Source organism: Akebia trifoliata, chromosome 15 (genome assembly GCF_017979445.1).
Source record: "Akebia trifoliata isolate Shusen 1 chromosome 15, ASM1797944v1, whole genome shotgun sequence".
NCBI classification, from domain to species: domain Eukaryota; kingdom Viridiplantae; phylum Streptophyta; class Magnoliopsida; order Ranunculales; family Lardizabalaceae; genus Akebia; species Akebia trifoliata.
This window is the reverse complement of record NC_141389.1, coordinates 4163947-4185247: the sequence shown is the minus strand read 5'-3', so window position 1 is coordinate 4185247 and position 21301 is coordinate 4163947. Positions and strand designations below refer to the sequence as shown.

The 21301-nt window shown below is 35.5% G+C and overlaps 1 protein-coding gene, 1 long non-coding RNA gene and 1 pseudogene across 2 annotated transcripts; all 3 read right to left on the bottom strand.

Moving 5' to 3' along the window:
• Positions 1-3108: 3108 nt before the first annotated feature.
• On the bottom strand, positions 3109-3968 carry LOC147384007 (uncharacterized; annotated as a pseudogene).
• Positions 3969-7576: 3608 nt separating this feature from the next.
• LOC147384006 (uncharacterized) lies at positions 7577-9372 on the bottom strand. The gene is made up of 3 exons (XR_015172823.1): positions 9085-9372; positions 8194-8304; positions 7577-7864 (listed from the first exon to the last, which is right to left on the bottom strand). It is a non-coding gene; the product is annotated as an uncharacterized LOC147384006 (long non-coding RNA).
• A 5312-nt stretch (positions 9373-14684) lies between these two features.
• Positions 14685-20154, bottom strand: LOC147384005 (fatty acyl-CoA reductase 2, chloroplastic-like). Its single transcript, XM_086426248.1, has 8 exons — positions 19711-20154; positions 19495-19598; positions 19185-19384; positions 19004-19104; positions 17920-18130; positions 17634-17795; positions 17208-17289; positions 14685-15074 (listed from the first exon to the last, which is right to left on the bottom strand). The coding sequence occupies exons 1-8, from the start codon at positions 20009-20011 to the stop codon at positions 14685-14687; spliced, it is 1551 nt and encodes a 516-aa protein (XP_086282374.1). The 5' UTR covers positions 20012-20154.
• Positions 20155-21301: the final 1147 nt, after the last annotated feature.

Here is a 21301-nt window from a genome sequence, read left to right as displayed (position 1 = left end):
GAAATTTGACCACCCTCTTTTCCTGGTGATTGTTTGGGGATCTTATATAGCTAAGATCTATTGCCCTTCTAAATCATTTCATCACCGAACTTCTCGAAAGCTCGTTTTGACCCAAAATGGCAAAAATGGTATTTTGGTTATTTCACTCACTTATGCCATGACCTACTCTTTGGTAGAAGTTTGGGAATGTTTTACATAGTAAGATCTATCAGATACTTGAACGACGTGTAAATCAGAACTACCGTTTGAATGTTTTGGCTGAAATACCCCTTAGTGAAATTTTGGTAATTTTCACGGCACCACTGTTGGAACTCATGGTGGCTCATGACGTAGTCGGTAGAAAGTGCCAAACGGTCATATTTTTTATCGTTAGGCTCCGAAAACCCCTCAAATGCTTATAAACCTTACTCTTGAGTTCATTTGTGGGTTGGATTTGATCCTTAGAGAACTTGTGCTCTCCCCACTCCCATCTAGAGAGTATTCTCTACACATTGAAATGTCCAAATCTTAGTTGAAACCCTATTCAACCAAAAACCTTCTTTTGATTCGATCCATTTTTTACATTCTCTTAACCTTTGCACATATTGAAACATCTATTGGAGTAAGAAGTTGATGTTGAAGGAAGGAGTAAAACACGAAGAGTCGAAAAACTTGAAGACATGATTGGAACATTGGACCATCGAAAAGCTCTCATGGACTTAAGGACTCGAAGACCTCAAAATTTGATTGGAAAATCTCTTGTGTTGAGTGAGTCTTTGTTATTTTATTTTGTTTTTTATTTTTTTTAAACATTTATGTGGTTACTTGGTTCAGCTCTCAAAAACCAAGCTCTTGTTAAAATCGATTCTTAACAAGAGTAGAGGTTCATAAATTTCTGAGAAACAAAATTCACACATTTTAAGATGATGCGTGTTTCTCAATCTAAAGGTTTTAGAATTTATCCTAAGTATAAAAATTCTATGTAAAAGGTTTAAGTCACCAAAACCCTTGCGAAGGTGACCATGGGAGTGGATGTAGTTATGTTACCGAACTACTATAAAATGCTTGTCTTGTATTTGTGAAAATGTTTCAATTGGTTTACCCATAGATGGATGTATACTATAAATGAACACTATGTTATGTATGTCATGCCATGAATATTTAGATTTTAAGTGAACTTCAATTGTTTGCAAACTATAAATTAATCGTGTGTATGGATGTAGGCACTTTGCCGAATCATCATAAGTCTTATGTCTCGTGTATGTTGTATGATTTCGCAATTTAAACTTGAATGCCTAGAATGCCATAAGATGCCATGAATACCAAATATGTGAATTATATATCAATGTGCTATTGAATGACATGACAAAATGAACATTTAAATTCCAAGGGGGGAGAAAGGTTGGTTACGGGTTTACCCCTGGTTGGAGTTGAATCCCTAGTTAGATAAATTAATTTGACCACATGATCGAATCTTTAAACCTAAAATCAATTGGTCCAACCGGTTTAGTATTGGTAGGTTAGATCCATTTACCAATTGGACCAACTGATTTAATTAGTTCATAACAAACTACATTTTTTTTACTAATTGGGTTGGATCAATATTGCGGGTTTAATTTGACCGGTATGGACTAATCCACCTACTTACCTTTTGGATGGATTGAATAAAGCAACTTGAAAACACCCATAGTCGATTCGGGTCATGTCCTATAGGAAGGTTCCTAGACTCTAGGTTAGTACGTACAATGCAATTTATCTGGTCACCCTTGCCCAAGTGCACCTAGATACCTCTCAAACGTACTCAATCAAATAGTACATGGTGACTCAGTTTGATATACTGCATAAGTATGAGGTTAGGGTTGTAGCTTTTGTAAATAGTTTAACGTCCTACAAGGAGACCGACTATGTACTAGTATTACGTTGGCAATTGGGACATGTGACTTTGCGGCTTACAATAAGATAAAAACTTAGGTCGCTCCAGCGTGAGTGCATCGATATACCTCTCAGGGTTACCTAATCGAATGGTATTGATGCCCCAGTTTTATATACCAAAAAAGTACATGACTGGAGTTGTGATTTTCATAAATGACGTCGTATCCCACGAGGAGATCGGGCTACGCACTAGTATTAAGTCGGTTATAAGGGACATGCAAGCGTGCAATGTATCATAAATTAAATGTGCTAGTAGTGTGTGCAAATAAGGTGAAGTACATCCAGAGCGTTTTTCGGATAAATGGGTCCATGGGCCAAATCACATCATCAAAATATGGATATCATATAAATATTGATTAGAAAACAGAAAATCCATAGCATCAAAATCAAGATCAAGATATGCACATCAAAAATATATATATCAATCAGGATCATAACTATCAGATAAACAATCAGTTATTTTGACACAAAAATAATCAATCATCGACCAACCAATGAAATAGGCATAAGAAAAACTTTATTTTTTTATTTATTAAAAAATAATTTAATTTGACCAACATAGAGATTTCAAAATTTACTAAGGGTTACTAAGCCAACGTGGTAATTTCATCGGTAATACAATACCATAGTCTTTTTAGATTTGATGGAAATTTTTTGGATCCGAGAATAAAATTCAATTTTTTTAGTTTAGATCCAAGGTTTTGAAAATGGGTGGCGATGAAATCTCAAATTAAAGATCAACATTCAAAATGAAAATTAATTTTAAAATTTTTCTTGAAAATTTTCTTTTTCAAAATTCTTAGAATTGTGTCCACTACAAACATGTGGCATTGGATCATGCTCTTAGATGCCACGTGAGGTCCAAGACCTTTAGCAAGATTTGAGATCTTACTAAATTAGTAAGGAAAGGAATTCCATGTTGGTTTTTCTCTTTTTATTTATTTATTTTTATTTGCTGCCAGCACGAACAACTTACACATTTTTTTTTTTTTTGTTACTACCACCACACCCAACTCAAAACTCATAACTTTCTTTTTTATATGTCGCTGCCAGCACACCAACTCACACAACCCCCCCTTTTTTTTAAATGTTGCTGCCACTGCACACAACTCACAACTTTATTTATTTTTCTTTTTTATATGTTGCTGCCTAACAAAACTATGACTAATAATCTTTTATGACAACATCTACTCAAATTATAAGTTTAAAAGCTACTATGAGTCATGAAGGTCTAGACAATTTGAAGGCAGCCTCATCAACAGTTTACCACTCATAACACCACTCTTAACATAATAGTAACAGAAGTTTGCCAATATAAAAGTCTGAATAATCTCTGAAAGAATGATCATTGGTAGCCACAGGTTACCAATTCCCTGGTAGAATATATATTTCCCACGAATCTCAATAACCTGAATGATCCAATGAGCGCAGGCCCAGAACCTTGCAATACCCAATGCAAAAACATAATGGGCTGTAAATAGCTCAACCATCTTTGCATTTTGCATCAAACGAAGCTGAGGCATCACTGAAACAGATTCTAAGTACGTTCAAAAAGCCCAAAACATTCTGTTGACGCGACTATGAATTGCATAAGGATGGATGAAAGAGGCAAGGATGGCAGCAGGAACCACCATATAGTATATTTTCATGTTGTCTAGTTCCTTGATATAAGTAAAATTCAATTTGAATCGCATCATGTATATAACCCAAACTGTTGGGATTAATGTCGCAAAATCAAGCACGGTATCAATGTCAGTCTCCATAATGCAGCTACAAAACAATCTTACAGCTAAGAATATAGCAGTGAGCTCTTGGGTTTTCAGTGACAGACCAGAACACATCTTCTGGGTAGTGAGCTTGTAAATCAAGACCATGATTCCTATGGTGTGGCTTGCTTCAGAACCTATGAAGAAGTGGCTGTGATCATGGCCGAAATACTTTAGTGAGATTAAAGAACAGATTGCAGACATCACAGCCATGAAGATCTTCACCTTCATCAATTGCCTTCGAACCCATCTGAACAACACGTTCACATGCGATCTCTTCCTTATCCTCATAATCAATCAATGATCGATTTGTAAGAGAGAGAGAGAGAGAGGAAATACCTACCTTGATGCTCGCGCTGGTGGAGAAAGGGTGGCTATGGAGCACGCACATCGAAACTTACCAGTTGTCAGCGTTTTTCTCGAGAGATGATAAACATTTGAAAATTAAGTTTAATTTAGTTGTGGAACATGAATACACAAGAATATATATATATATATATATATATATATATATATATATATATATATATATGGGTCAGGTTCAAAGGACAACCATTTCTACACACATATAGACAACGTGTTTTGTCTTATATGGGCAAAAATGTTTGGAATGAACTGATTTTTTGTGAGGATGATCTCTGTGATGAGGAGATCATCCTTGCCAAAAATCAGCTCATTATGAAACTTCTAGACCGTCCAATTTTTGTTGAAAAATTATAGACCGTCCAATTTTTGTAAATCAATTTTGATGGGGTTACAAGTTTTGGAATGGGATGATTTTTTGCCAGGATGATCCCCTCATCACAGAGATCATCCTCACAAAAAATCAGTCCATTCCAAACATTTTTGCCCATATAAGACAAAACACGTTGTCTATATGTGTGTAGAAATGGTTGTCCTTTGAACCTGACCCTATATATATATATATATGGGAAATGTTCAGCACCCTAAGTTTTACCACACACTTTAACAAACGTTTTTTGTCCTACATGGGTTAGAAGTTTTGGATTGAGCTGATTTTTGGTGAGGATGATCTCTATGATTAGAAGATCATCCTCCCCAAAAATCAGCCCATTCCGAAATGTTTAGCCCCATGTTTACACGTTGAAAAATTGTGGACCGTCCATTTTTTGTAAATCATTTTTGATGGGGTTAGAAGTTTTGGAATGAGCTGATTTTTGGTGATGATGATTGGTGATGATGATCTCCTCACCATAGAGATCATCCTCACCAAAAATCAGCTCATTACGAAACTTCTAACCCATGTAAGACAAAACGCGTTTGTTAAAGTGTGTGGTAAAACTAAGGGTGGCGAACGGGACCCTATATATATATATATATATATATATATATATATATATATATATATATATGGGAGCGGTTCGGCGACCCTAAAGTCTAACAACTTTGTTGCCAAGTTTTTTTGGGCGTTAGATCGAGTGGCATCCGACGGTTTGGATAGAAATCACGGCTTTAAAGTTAAAAACCACGTTTTTACAAGTTGCCCCCTAATCAATCAATTAATTCTTTATTAAATCCCTCCTCTTCTTCATACACGAACCTCTCTCTTCGCACTCTCTCCCAGTTCTTACATAAGAACCGATTCGGCAAAACCCTCTTCTTCTTCGAACTCTCTCACCGGAACTTCGACGCCAACTGTAACTCTCACTCCATCTTCGCACTATCTCTCTCTCCCTCTTCTTACACAGAACCGATTGTAAAAACCCTCTTCTTCTTCGAACTCTCTCTCCAAAAGGGAGCTTCGACGCCAACTGAAACTCTCACTCCATCTCAGAACTGAAACTCTCTCGCCCTCTAAAATCCCTCTCTCTCTCTCTCTCTCTCAAGAGAACCCAATGGTTCTCCATCGGATTTTGGCACCCAAACAACAGTTCTCGCCATTGCTGTCGCGTGGACATTGCTCAAGAGGTTCTGGTACTGAGTTTTAGTTGAATTACCCATATTATAATTGACATTGATTCGTATATGAAATGGTGTATGTTAGGAAAACAAAATGGAACTGTTGTTATAGTTTTTTTCTTCTTGAATTGTACTCTGAATTTATGAAATGGTGTATGTTTATGTTGGGATGAAAAAATTATAAATGAATGTCTACGGAAAAAATGTAGAAATAGTTCTCAATATGTTTATGTTGCAATAAATGGCCAGTTGGGTTAGGATTTCATGTCCACAAAATGAAGCTATCACATGTTGGTACATAGGTACCAACATGTATGGGTCAACTCATATATGGTCCCATAGGTGTCAAATTTAGATAGTTACGATTTGGTTAACAATTCTGAATGTCAACCAAGAAGCATGCTTTGAAACTTGTAAGTTTAAGATTAAGAGTTTTACTTTCAATTTGGTAAAAAATCCTTCACTATCACAAAAGATTGGAGTGGTAGAGAAGGGTTCAACCCTCAAACATGCAATTTAGCTATGGCCTTCACTATCAGAAGCAATTGCCTTTTCTTTCTTTTTTCCAAGGAACCAAATAATATTTCATAAGCAAATCCTACAAGTCCATACAATTGTAAATATCAGAAGCAATTTCCTCTTCTATTTTTTTTTCCAAGGAACCAATAATTTTTTATCAGCAAATCCTACAGAGGCCTGTACACACCACCACCAATGATTTGAGTTCTTATACTAAGACCAATTTTCATAAACCAAAACACTTGTGAATGCCACACAAATCTTGAGGACCATCTAACCATTTTTTTCCACATGTTGGGAGTTTGTTGATTGTGAATATTCTTTTTTTTCTAATCTTTAGGTCCATGTCTTCATTACCTGGGCTTTGTTGTTGTCATCATCACCAACAAGGCAGAGACTGATTCAATGTATACAAGACTTTGCCAAATCAAGAATATTAGATTGTCTCTTCCAGCATATTCCATTGAAGCTTGGTACAACAAATAGCTTGAAGAAGAAAGACGTTGAGCTTCCAACATGAGTGTCTCAGGCTGCTAGTGCAGCAACACGTGCAATCACGACAGGCTCTTTATTGTTTTCTATCAAAGGTCTTTGGCATGTTGGGACCGAGGGAATGCCATCACTTGCTGGTGCAATCAATGTCCTCAAAGGCAACAATGATTGGAGGACACCAAAAATGATGGTTTCACCTCCGGGAGGCACCCATCAGAGAGAAGGTTGCATCAGATGATGTTTGCGGACAGAGATTATGAAAGGGTCGAAGAGATGGGCTTGGGAGAGTGGAGGACATGAGCTCAAGACCACATGTTGGAAATACAGAAAAACATCGGTAATTATTTGGGAATATACCCTTTTCAAAATGTATTCATAAAAAAGTCACAGTATTACACCAACAGCTGATGAGGTTTCCAAAGTTGCTATCTTAAAGAGAATCATAGACTCCAAATAAAGATCCATTGTTGAATTTTTTTTGTTGCTTAGAGCTAGATTCATTTTCATCTAATAAGTTCATAGCTTTAAGAGTTGGTGACACAAAGTTCACAACTTCAAGGATAGATGACTCTGTTGTGTCATCTTAGCTCTGTTATTCTTACCTTTCGGTCAGCTTAGTTCAAAAAAAAAAAAAAAAATGAAGAATAAAACTGATAAATTTAGACCAATGATGGTTGCTGTAACAAATCTTTGAGATGATTATAGATCTACCCAAGCAAAGCAATGGCGCCAATCTTTTAGATAGTTTACTTTGAATAAAGGGTAATATACCCCTCAATGTGTGAAGGTCATTGTCAAACAGAATACAAAAAGAAGAGTAATAACGGGTCTGGCATTAGCCATCAGCATCCCCACTTGGTAATTCTATTGACATTCCAGCTGCAATAATAACTTTCTTATTAAAATTTCAAAACTAAAAAAATCAATAATAGCAGATTAAAGCTGTGGACTATTTTAATTAGAGCTTCTATTAGCAACCCAACTTTTATACCCCAATTTCTTAAATTTTTTTTTATCACACCCCAATTAAAGATTATTACACTCTTCAAGCATTACAAAGGTTTGGCTCATATTATAATCTCAACATTACAAAGCATTATAACAAACACACTCGTACAATCAATTCCAATTGTTGTTTACAATTATGATTAGGGTCTGGCATTAGCCATCAGCATCCCCACTTGGAAACATCGAAGTTTCAACCATTTATGTTTTGCTGGTACCCGAGTTGCTACCAAGTCCTCGTATAAACTCATCTGCACAAATCATTCAAAAGTTATAAGCTTGAACACTGAATATGCAGATTAAGTTATAAGCAAGTGACCACCATGTTCAAAATTTATAAGCTCCCCACATTGCAGAAACTTCAAAAGAGAAGGGTTGATGCAGGTACTGATTGCATAAAATCAGGATGGGTTTTAACCTGATTGAATGTAACTAAAGTTTTAATTTCGCAGCAATTCATTTATTAAGTTAGGGGATTGCTATTTGATATGATTTGGGAAGAAAGGATTGGTGTTATAAGTAAAAAAAATTGGTGTTATAAGACATGGACTGATGGACAACACAATAGCACATAACATACCTTCTGTACGCAACAGGTACAACTCCCAACTCTGTATTGAGCAATGTATTGGAAGACAGGTTGAGAGAGATCAAAATGGTGCTGAGGAGGGTTACACCAGCCCCCCCGCACCTGCATTGTTTGGGAGAACATTGTTTGGTGGGAAAAAATTAGTGACTGAGCCAAGCAAGCACCACCTTGTATGTACACAAGAATACATATGTGAATTTTTTAGAACAGTAATACATGGAAACATGGTGTTTACAGTACCAGGTGAGAACTATAATTAGCAAAGAAAAGTTAAAGGACCTGTGTAAGTTTTATGAGAGCAAAGCTGAATCTAACAGCACTATAATAAGAGCTTTTTGAACAGATCTGTACACTAGATTCTTCATTGCTGTCATGAGAAATGATCTCGATATAGGCACTTGTAAATTATGAAAAATTAGCATTAGAAGTGCACATGTCTTATAAAAATTTTCCTACTTTTAAAAGATTTCTTGGTGAACAATGGTAAACAAGTTCGGGTTCGACCATTATTTGGTAGGGTTTCAGTTCAGATTAGTCGAAATCAGACTTCATAAATTTTTTTTTTTGGGATAAAACATCATCTTCAAAATCCATCATATTTAACCTTCTTAAAAATCATATCTTGTTCTTAAGAAAAAAAAAAAAAAAAAAAAAAACAGGAAGAAAAAGCGAGAAGAACCCTCTTCTTCATATGGTGAAAACTACAAAATTTACAAGGGTAACAATTACAACCCAAAAAAAAAAAAAACCTGATTTCTTTAAAATCGTCTAAGTAAAAAAAAAAAAAAACCATCCACATTATCTTTCAAATTCAAGAACTACAATAAAAAAAAATTAAATACCCAATCGATTTTCCTAAAAAATAAAGAGTTAAATAAATACCCGTTCGATCGAAATAAAAAGAGATTGACGGCGATGGCGACGGCGAGAGAGGGTTGAGAGAGCTCCGAAGACGATGAGATCTCAAGTAAGTTCGAACTGAAACTAGAGAGATCGAGTCACATTCGTCGGCGATGGCTTTGGGTCGTTCGAACTGAAACTTTTGAGAGAGAGAGATCGAGTGAGCGAGAGAGAGAGAGAGATGGCGTCAAAGTGAAACTTGTGAGAGAGATGGGTTTTCGAGCGAGAGAGAGAGATGGGTTTCAGTTGGGTTTTGTGAGGGAGAGACATTCGAAGAAGAGAATGAGAGAAGGCTTAGGGACTTAAAATAGAATAGAATATTTTTAAAGGGGGCAATTTGTTAAAACGTGGTTTTTAATTTTAAAACCGTGTTTTCCATCCGAACCGTCGGATGCCACTCGATCTAACGCCCAAAAAAACTTGGCAACAAAGTTGTTAGACTTTAGGGCCGCCGAACCGCTCCCTATATATATATATATATATAGGGTCCCTATCCGTGGCCAACAGTTTGGCAAACATTTTGGCAAACATTTTTTCAAAACATGGGTTAGAGGTCTTGGAATGGGCTGATTTTTGGTGAGGATGATCTCTACGGTGAGGAGATCATCCTCACCAAAAATCAGCTCATTCCAAAACTTCTAGCCCCATTTTACAAGTTGAAAAATCGTGAACCGTCCATTTTTTGTAAACCATTTTTGATGAGGTTAGAAGTTTTGGAATGGGCTGATTTTTGGTGATGATGATCTCCTCACCATAGAGATCATCCTCACCAAAAATCAGCCCATTCCAAGACCTCTAACCCATGTTTTGAAAAATGTGTTTGCCAAAATGTTTGCCAAACTGTTGGCCATTGAACGCTACTCATATATATATGGGTCAGGTTCAAAGGACAACCATTTCTACACACATATAGACAACGTGTTTTGTCTTATATGGGCAAAAATGTTTGGAATGGACTGATTTTTTGTGAGGATGATCTCTGTGATGAGGGGATTATCCTGGCAAAAAATCATCCCATTCCAAAACTTGTAACCCCATCAAAATTGATTTACAAAAATTGGACGGTCTATAATTTTTCAACAAAAATTGGACGGTCTAGAAGTTTCATAATGAGCTGATTTTTGGCAAGGATGATCTCCTCATCACAGAGATCATCCTCACAAAAAATCAGTCCATTCCAAACATTTTTGCCCATATAAGACAAAACATGTTGTCTATATGTGTGTAGAAATGGTTGTCCTTTGAACCTGACCCTATATATATATATATAAGTTTTGTTGTGGAACATGAATAGGTAACACATATATTTAAATTAAAGCAAATATTATCGAATCGGATTTTGTAACATCCAAATTAGTATCCGAAACTCATTCGAATGTTAAAATAACATCCAAATTCGAATTCGATATCCGAAAAATTCAAATAATATCCGATTTTTTTAATCGAATTCGAATATTCGAATATCCATTGACAGGCCTACCCACAACCCCCCTCCTCTTCTAATGACTTACTTTTTCTTTGTCATCCACAGATGTCTCCCATCTTTAATTTATTTATTTTAACCTCCTACTATTTCCTCATGATCCTCTCTTATTATTATTTTCCATTTTTTTGTGTGTTTCTTGGCACAGAACACAAATCCAATATTTATTTATTTACATAAAAAGAACTTTAAATGCTAAAAAGAAAGTAACATCCTACAAAAAGAAAACATCCATCGTCATGCCATAAAAAAATAAAATAATAATAATTAAACCAATTTTGCAATGCATCAATATTTGGGATTTTCAAGTTTGATCCTCATAATCCCTAGTCAAGTCACCACTGAAAGCGCCCTTGATCCACAATTGCGAATTCGCTTTTATTTTTTTTGAGTTTCCACCAAATTTTATGATCTAAGATACAAATAATGATTTTAAACGGATAAGAAATACCAAACTACGAAAAGATTTTTGTATGGGGATCAAGTTACAGGATTGGAAGGTATTAGGCACCAATCTCGCTTGGCGAAAGTCGGTCTCTACTCTTCTCAAATATTTACATTGCAAAAACGGTCTAAAAATAGGATAAAATAAAATTTACATTTTCTTTTACCTGAATGATCATGACAATCGATTCCCTCCGAAATTGGCGGTCAACATTTCTCGGATGAATCTTCTCGTTTTATATATGTTGCTAGATCTCTTCCAATCTTTGAGGTGAGATTTTTTTTTTTCTTTTAGCTCTATATGTTTTACTGGCTTTTTAGGGGTGTCTTTAGGTTTTCTAGGTCTTTTTTAGGTTGAAAACTATAGCTTGGGGGTTAAGTATAGAATTGGGGATCCAAACTAACTGCCAATGAAATGGTTGTCATTTTTTTTTTCTCCTTTGGTATTAAGTAATTTAACATCGCAATCATGCTGGGATTACTCTACCTTAGTTAGTTAGTTTTATTACTTGATGCAAAATATTTGCACTCTTTCCTTGCTTGTTAGACCATTCAATGGACTTCTTTTCACCTCTTATGGAATTTCATCTTCCTAGGCAATGTAGTAGAAAATGTCAAGTGCTAGGCTAGTGATATGGGTTCATGATTCATTTGGAACCTTAGTGCCTATGTGCCATTGAATTTAGTTATTAATACTTAATAATAAAGTAATTTCAGTAACAATTACAACTTCACTGTTATCACTAATTAATGAAAGTAGGGCAGCTTATAAAAAAGGAAACTATGGTAGTTTTCTTGGAATAATATGAGAGAAAAATAAACTGAATAGTCTCTGTTACAAACCTATACATGTGCACATGGAGAGATGAGCTTATAATCAAGTACAAATAGCTAATAAGTTGCTACTCTTTTAAGAAGAAAACAAATTTCCCTGGTTTGCTTTCAAGAAGAGAGAAGAATGCCTATATATGACTCAAACTCATTTAGTGGGACCTACTATCACATCATATATACCACTATTAAAAAGGCCACTTTATCGTGGGGTTTTTGTTTGTGTAAGATATGAATGAAATCATTCATGCTAATGCTTAACCCAAAAGCACACGAGGCAATATTAGGGGTGGAGCCAGGATTTTCTTGTAGTGGGCGCAAACTATGGTTAGTTGTATAATTGAAGAACTTGAAGATGAATGGTTTTCGAGAGACATTCAAAGGTTTTCGATTAGAAATTGAAGAAAAGGATATTTAGGTCATTTCCAATTTGTACATGATTTGGCCCGGTCAAGAGGGAGGCAAAAATTTGGAGGGAGGTGAGGGTGTGAGGGAAAATGCTGAGAGAGGTGAGGGAGTGGGGACAAATGGGGCATGTAATTAGTGGAAAATATAAGGGTGTCTCAAAGTTCTGTGGGGGCAATTGTCCTCACCAACTCCTTAATAGCTCCGCCCGTGGGCAATATCTTGAACTGTGTTTCCTTAATTTTTGGGTGCCTCTTAAGAATAATCAACAACTTTGTACTACTGTTAACCATTGTGATTTTGTGGAATTACCCATGTAATATATGGAGTGTTGGTTGTATACATGTAGAACTTTGCTCGATAGGCTTTTTTTTAACTGTTTGATCTTTTGTTTTTATGTGTATATATCCTTCAAAATTACTGATTGGTGTGTTGTTGTCTATCCATATGATATATGAGGTTTGGAGAGAAAAATCCTAAAGCAACACAATGTTTTCTTTCAGACCCATTGCCTTTGCACATGTTGAAGTGAGTGGAGTGCATATTTCTTTGAAACCCCTTTTCATTCTATTTAATTTATTTTCACTGTTTGAAAGATAAACAATGACCTTTTTTTGCTAGCTATTATTTCTTTTATATGCTTTTACTGTGAAAATTCAAAAGCTTGTCTGGTTGACATAGTCTAGTTATCTAAAATTAGCTACTAAAATTGTTTGAATAGTGTGATAATGTTTTGTAATGTGAATGGTGTGTTTTATTCTAATTATGATGTGATAATTAATTAAAGAAATCGAAGTGTAATAAGTAAAATGCGGGGTGCCAAAAGCAATTCTTTCTTTATACGTATTGTTTTCTTAAGAAATTGAAATGTGATAAGTGAAATTTAGGGTGCCAATAGCAACTCTCTTTCCTTATATATGTGCAGGTTTCATTTTGAAAAGAAAATTTATTAAAAAAATTTAACAACATTAGCGGTTTTGAACTGTCTGAAATAAGATCTAGTTTATAAAATAAAATTTAACAGGCATTTTTCAACTGTTAGGTATTTTTTATCTTTTTTATTTTAAAAACACAATTAGTGACGGTTATAAACCACTTCAAAAAGTATCACAAATATATTGTAAACAACTATCATTAATGGTAGAGAACTACCCTTAAATCAGAAGCAGTAGAGGCGGTTTTATAGGTTAATATAATGACATATATATATATATATATATATCAGAGCATATCTCTACTCTTCATGACATGCCTCCTTAAACCTGGAGTGTGGACTCTAGATATATAGTCCTTCCAAACAATGCTCCTTACATCAAATCCGAAGTTCATTCTTTCTTCTTCAGAAGATTCTTCCATCAATTGCTCTGTATTCATGTTGTCAAACCTGATATTTATCTCTTTGTTAGTATTTATCATTGGGACGATTTGACCGTAGTTTTAAAACTCGGCCGACTCTGAGTTGATTTGGTTGAATCAAAAAGATTTGGAGGGAATTGAGTTAATTTGCCAAGCTTTTTGTTGAAACATTTATTACACAAAGACCATAATAACGTTAAATTTCAAACTAAAGCAAAATAATCAATGCAATTCACGGGTATTTTCATAAAACAAATATTCAAAATGCTAAGGTCCCAATTATAAAGCATTGAATGTTAGCATTTCCATATGCGCATGTGTGTGTCAATAAGAATTTATTTGAACGTTTGTGTCTGATATAAAATGATATTTGTGAATAATAACAAAATTCATACATAAACGATAAAAAAAAATTCATTTTTGGCTGTTTGTGAGGGTTGACTCAACTAAATCCAAATCCTAATCTTTGGTGTGAACCATAAGACCTGATATTATGGATTTAGATGATCATGATCCATCCATATATACCTAGATACCAAAACTTGGTCATAATTGACTCACATTTAAATATTGGGTAAATTACCTTCGTAGGTTGAATATGGGAAAATTCCCATTGAAGTACACTATTCATTTGAGTTCCAAAAACATGCTTTTGGTGAGATCTTCACTTTTTGAATAAATAGCAATGATATTGCGACCGTTTAGTGAGAATGGAACTTTTATAAATTAGTGAGATCATCAATTTAAAATATCTACGATCTTGCCATGCATGTTTTCTGAATCAAAATGAACAATGTACTAGAATGGGAATTCTAACAAAAGTTGCTTATTTTTTCATAATTTTCTCTAAAATATAATTTCCATTTGTTATGTTTTATATATCTTTCATTTTATTTTTCTTTTTTATTTGTTTTGTTTTATCTAAGTCAATTTAAAACCATAGGCTGTTTGAAGGTATGTTTTCATTTGTTATATTAAATTTATTAATAGGTATGTTTGAAGTTTGAAAGTATGACGCATAATTAAGTAGCTTCTTTACCAAGGTATTGTCTAAATTAACATCTTACCTTCCTCCATAGAATACGTAGGGTTCATATATGTTAGCCATGTATTTCACTTTTGCGACTACTTTTCGGTTTACAATATCAAGTCCCTTGGCCAACTTCCCAACTACAGGCACTTGCCCAATCTGTTGAGTGGCATCTGCTAAAATGTGCGAGGAGAAGTCTTCCATGGAGCAAAAGAGTAATTTTGAAATATGAATTGATTCCCCACTCAAGCTCCTAAAAGGGGAAGAATTGAAATGTTCGTGGACATACGTAGCTAGGTCTTCGATCACCAGCGGGTTTGCAACAGATGAAGCAACTTGGTAGATGTTTATTCCTGATTTTCTAACCCACCCATGCTTTGCGATGGCTGCCAATGTTGCATTCACAACCATGTCGGCTGGGACCTGCTTCCGAAAATGTCAAAAAAGAATGTACTCAAATGCATGAATGCTTTATTCATGAATTTATTATGTGGGAAAGTGCAAGGACTTTAAAATTTTGAACTCAGACACGATCTAGAATAATATCAGTTCAATTTGCAAACTTTTACCTAGTTGTAAAATGATTGTTTAATGTAAATAGGATTGTAGATACATGAGATTCAAAAGAAAAATCATTTAACCTCTTCTATGTGGTTCTAGGAGTTGCCACCATTCAAAGAGTTTTAGTGTGAATGGAAGCCACAAAAAAAGTTTTTTAAATTTTATTTTTAACTTCTAGTGTCTCACAATCAATGGATAAGAGAAGGTCTACTTAAAGAACTAGGCAAGAAGGTTCAGTTGAGAGACAAGAAAAGTGTTAGGTACCTTGTCCCACCCATCGAAATGATAGTTACCATTAATTGGCCAAGAGTGAAGTATGAAACTATTTTTGAAGTTAGAGGTGATGAGAGAAGTAATGAATTAAATCAACTATAGTTTTGTTTTGTAAAATTGAGAAATAAAGATGGTGAGCAAGTTGAATAAAGAAGTGGGTGCTTGCTGGATTTTTTTGTGAACTACGGACTTGAATATAAATCGACATAGATTTCACTCCCTTGGATTCCAAAGTTCTTTTAGACACTTATGTGCTCACTTGGGAGTCCTTTTTGGTTGGTTTAGTCCTTGGAAGGCATCCATGACTTGGACACCGTCATAGTAAAACTCGGAACCTTATGCATGAGAATGTTGTCCACTGGGATTATTTTGTTGGCTTAGAGAGTTAGGTGTAAATCCCTACCTTACTCATGACCTTTTAAAAGGAGAGAAAATGTGGTGTGTCTATGTGTGAACACATGAGTGTTCCAAAGGAAACTTATTATAATGGATTTATAAGGAGAGGATTAATGAAGGGATAAAAGTAAAAAAAAAAAAAAAGAATTTTCTTTAAGAAAATATACTTAGAAGGGGTTTAGAGGGTCATTTCCCTAAGCAAAACTCATATAAATATGGGCTTTCAAGTGTCTAATAAAATGGTCCTTGGGTGAGCAGTGGATTGAGTAAAACTTACACTAGGACGTGGGTACATGATTTCCATACCAAGAAAAAAGTGAACAAGCTAGTCCGTGGGTGAGGCAAGGACTGGGCTAAAAATGGCATGGTCGTTGGGTCACCCACGACCAGGTTGAAATCCTCAAGTAAAATGTGAAATGGCCTTTGGGGACCTTTGGCTATTCAAATGATGGACCTTAAAACCTTTATAAGAAATACCTTAGGTCAAGCCCATTTCTCAAAGGTTTTGGAGGATCTCAAGCTTAGCCTAGAAAAATATGGGGTATCTACAAGGGATATACACATTCATGGGTGAGTGATCTCAAAATTATCAGGATAGTACAAACAGCACCTAAGTCATCGTTCTTCACAGTTTATTTCTTTAAAGTAGCATGCTTTTACACTTAAATATCCTAACTACTAAACTACCTTTGTGCAGTTTTCGTTGGGGGAAAAATTGGAGTTTCACCCTATAATCTTCATCCCTTTAAAAGAACAACATATTTACCTAATCAACATTTTTAAGCGACTTTGTAAATAGTTCGGAATGTGTGTAGATCGGCAGATAAGATGATTTTACCTCATGATTCGGTAACTTGACTTACTAATAAATAGGTTATGACTATATTTTAAGTAGTAGATTAACTATGAGGAAATAATCTACTTTATGCATGTGTAAATTATAGCTAGGGATGTCCATTTTACTCAAAACCCGTTACCCAGACCGAAAAATAGACTGAATCCAGACCGAACCTGAACGGCTTTAGACCGAACGGTTTAAGCCAAACCCTGCTCGAACCCGAACCCAAGATTTTTGGGTTGGTCTCGGTATAAGCCAAACCCTGCTCGAACCCGAAATTTCTGTTCGGACTGGTTCGGGTTTACCCAAATGTACATCCCTAACTATAGCTACGGATTGAGTTGGTAACACTAAATACCTGAAATTCAATTGACTTGATTTGTACAGTTATTTATCAAATCGCCCAATCTTAAAACCATGGTTTAAAGTTCAAACTCGAGTTATTTTGGAAGAATCAATATTATTGTGAGCCAGCCAATATTACTTACAAGATCAACTACGCCTTCGGGGTCTCCTGGAAAATATGTAATCAGGCCTTTTCCATAGTACAAAATTAGTGGATCCAGCATCCTGAGATAATTATCAAGCAACAATAATTAAAGTAAGCAACTACAGTAATCAACCATATTAGAGAAATGAGAGCATCACTACGTGAAAATTGGAAATTTGGACTGGAAAATTCGACTGGCCAAGACCACGAACTTTAGCAATTGAGTTTCGATGACCCTTGACTGCCGAAATTTTTTATTTTCCCTGATTTGATGGCTTAGAACTGTTGAATTTCTCCCATCCTCCATTAATTTGATGGTTTCAGCCCGTCGAAAAAAATAATTCGACAATGAAAATTTTGATGTCTTGATCCATCCTATATGGCTTTTTTTCATGTTGTGCATGCATGGTTTTGGTACGGATACCTGTTTCCTTCTATCCATCCAGGGAAGGGCTCTCTATAAGTGCTCCCGATAATGCTGGGACGGATGATGACTACTGGTATTTCCCCTCTCATGTTGTCTATCATCATCTCACCCATGGCCTTTGTAAATACGTAAGTGTCTTGCCAACCATAGATTCTTGCCCTGTGGAGACCAATATATATTTCCATCACAAATACATACCCATTTCATTTCAATTTTTTTGTTTTCTGTGTGTTTTCCAATAAACACTCTTGAAGAAAATTAAAAAATAAAGAAAAGCCATCACCTCTCTAAACCCAAATCTTTCATCTTCGAAGCCACTTCATTACTTTGAAAAGTTTCCCTTGTATCCAATGCCAGCTTTATTTCAGCTTCAACATCCAACACTGGGAGTGATGCTGTAGATACTAATGAGGTTACTCTCTCCCTTGTTATGTTGTCTCCCATGCGAAAGGGCTTCTCTAAGACTCTACCTTGTCTTTCCCCGTTAATGTAGGCTGCATGCCTCGTTCGAAAACGATTATAAATATGTCAGTCTCTTTAGTTGCAATAAATTATCTTAAAAATAGAGTGGCCACTCTTTCACGGTATGTTAATATGGGGAGATTGATAAAGGAGATTATAAAGAAATTTGATGCTGTTATTTTTCATTATTAGTGGTAGAGATCGAGACCAAGAGGACTGCAGAATATTTTCTTTCAATTCGAAGATGGGGCTCAAGTCTGATTAGGTTATTTAATGGTCTTCTTATTCTTATCTTCCAAATGAATTGTATTCAATTATATTATACGATTGTAATGTTTCATATTCAAACTTACTATCCTCATTCAGATCTATGGGACCTATCAAATTAAGAAAAAAAATTTGCTCATGACTTTTTCATCACAGAGCTCACAGTTTCCAGGATGAACCAATCACATCCCCAAATTTACAAAAATAAAAGCATAGGCTGCACGAGAGGAAGCACGCATCCATCACAATATTTTATTAATTGAAAATACTAGATTAGATAATGACGTTTGATTGTGGTTCACAACATGAAAAAAGCCCAAATTTGATGGACCAAGGAGTTGAATTTTTCATTGTCAAATTTTTTTTTTTTCCACAGGCTGAAACTGTAAAATTAATGATGGGAGAAATTTGACAGCTGTAAACCATCAAATCTGGGAACATCAAGAATTTTGACGGTCCTAGACTGTCAAAATTCATGGGCCTTTGCCCGTCAATTTTTTCTGTCGAATTTTCCAGTTTTCACATAATGGTTGGTGATTAACCGTACGTACTTGGTAGGGTTGGTGGGTCTATATTATTGCCTTGGTGGTTTTATTATATGCAATCCACTCGTAGTTCATATGCTCACATTTACTTACCAGTTGATATATGCAGGAAGAGCTTAAGTTCCTTGCACTGCTTTGCGAAGTTCATAAGTCGACAAGGTCCTCTTGTGTTTATGTCCAGAGCAACATCATACCTTCACTTTTATAAGAACCAAAATGAGGCTAAAATCATCATGAACACAAGCATATATACTCAAGGATATATTAGACAGACCTCTCATGGAAATTTGTATTCGCTGCTGAATTTACAATTATATCTACTTCATTTGCAATCTCATCAGCTAAGTCTGTTTCGATTCCAAGATTGGATTCACAAACATTTCCCACCACAGGGACCAACTTGTTGAGCATGAAAGACTCGTAGGAGTTTCCATGGGTTTGTCGGAAAGACTTGAAAAGTTGTGTGTTTATGATCTAAACAACAAAACCACATTGTAAAACATGCATGATATTTAGAGCATTAAGAAATGAAGAAGTCAAATTGAGTTTATATATATAAGATGAAATCATCTACAAAAAATTACTTCAATCTTCAATCTTTCCATTGCTTCTTCATTGCTTTTTGCCCTCATCAATAAAAAAATCTTATCCACCTCAGGCACAGTCCTTAAAATCTTCTCAATAAGAACTGCAAATATGATAAAATCCAATCAAAAAATTATAAGTCCAAGTTAATATCTATAACTGTCAAACGAGAAAGAGCGAGTGAGCGAGAGAGAGAGAGAGAGATTAATTTGTACTTTTTGCTAGAAATCCAGTTGCACCAGTGACAAAAAACCTCTTTCCTCTGAGAAATCTAACGATTCCAATTCCATCGGTGGATGTACCATCATCCATCTTTATGTTCATTGGCACGGGTAACTTATCGGTTGCAAGCGAAAACCCATTAGAAGTTGTTAAATTTCCATTGCCCTGGCAACATCTTATCACGCTCTTCTTCCTCAAGGACTTGTCTGTGCGGCACCAAGCACGCCCATCAATTGCCATTGCAAGCTTTTTTGGTGCAATTGAGATAGGATTGAGGAACAAAACCATCTTCATTGCAATTAAAATTCAAGAATAAAAAACCATGAATAAGAGCTTGCAATGGATTTAGCAATGAATTGTGTTGAATTTGGATGAAATCAGACCCCTTTAAATAGATATAAAATGTTATGGGCTTTGCCCAATCCATAGACAATGATCTTGTCCAAGACTTGTCCTGGGGCACGTGCAACGCCTCACACTGGGCTGCATGAAAAACAACAAGAGTCGTGCTGGGGTGACACAGGATTTACTGTGATTCTCACAATTCTGACGTGGACATGCATACATAAGTGTAGATGGTTTTTACTCGTATCGCGAGGAAACACATCTATGGTTATGTGCACGTCCCACGTTAGACTTGTGAGAATCGCAGTAAATTCTTTTTGTCATTTCAGTATTTTCCAAACAATAAACGTCTTTGTGTTTTAAACTCCAACAAAAAGGTGCCACGTAGATAGCTATTTTGCAGGAATGGGATACTTTACACCCTTAGTTTATTGGCCTTACTGGAAGTGTCCACCAAATACATTTGTAAAATTAAAATGAGTCGAGTTGGAGTGACTTTAAATGTGACATCATTTCACACATTGTTTACTTGGAGGAGCACAAATAACCATCAATGCTTTTCACTCTATCTTGATGAAATAGCATCTATGGTCTCGTACACACATCCACGTCCACAATGTGTGAAACGATGCCAATTTTAAAGTCAATTCAGCATTTTCAAAATAAAATAGAGTAATGCTGGGGTGACATTGGGATTTACTGAGATTCTCAGATTTCTGGCGTGGATATGCGCACAAAACTGTAGAAATTTTTTTTACTTGTATCTCGAGGAAACATACCTATGGCTATCACATCAACACAGTGAGAATCAGTGAAAAACAACGTCCCCCGGGATTTTCCAATAAAATATCTATCCAACTCAACTCCATGCGTGTGAAACTTTCCAGGGAACATTCAAAAGAGTTCTATGAATTTGGCACATGACCGGTTCCAATCTCCAAAAGGCATCTTCCCTCCATTTAACCCATTAATATGACTATCCTTGGGCTCACCTTGGGGCATCCAAAAACATGATCCGGAGCATTAGTGTTGTAGTGGACAAATTTCCATAAATTTGAAAATACTTATTCTAATAAACAAAAATTATTTTTCACCTTTGAATTTCAATTTTAAGTTTAGGAGTCACAAGGAAGTTCGGTAACCATCCATTTTCAAAACCATGGATCAAACTCAAAATTATTTTTTATTTTTTTTTTTCATCTGAATTTTTGGATGAAGCTTAGAGGGCTGTGGTGTTGG

What these genes read in the sequence shown, in the direction of transcription:
- LOC147384005 (XM_086426248.1), bottom strand. Translation starts at nt 20,011, where the DNA reads ATGAAGATGGTTTTGTTCCTCAATCCTATCTCAATTGCACCAAAAAAG. An exon ending in AACTGGATTTCTAGCAAAAA is followed by an intron (nt 19,599 to 19,710) that starts GTACAAATTAAT and finishes TCATATTTGCAG; the next exon opens with TTCTTATTGAGAAGATTTTA. An exon ending in TGGAAAGATTGAAGATTGAA is followed by an intron (nt 19,385 to 19,494) that starts GTAATTTTTTGT and finishes TTTGTTGTTTAG; the next exon opens with ATCATAAACACACAACTTTT.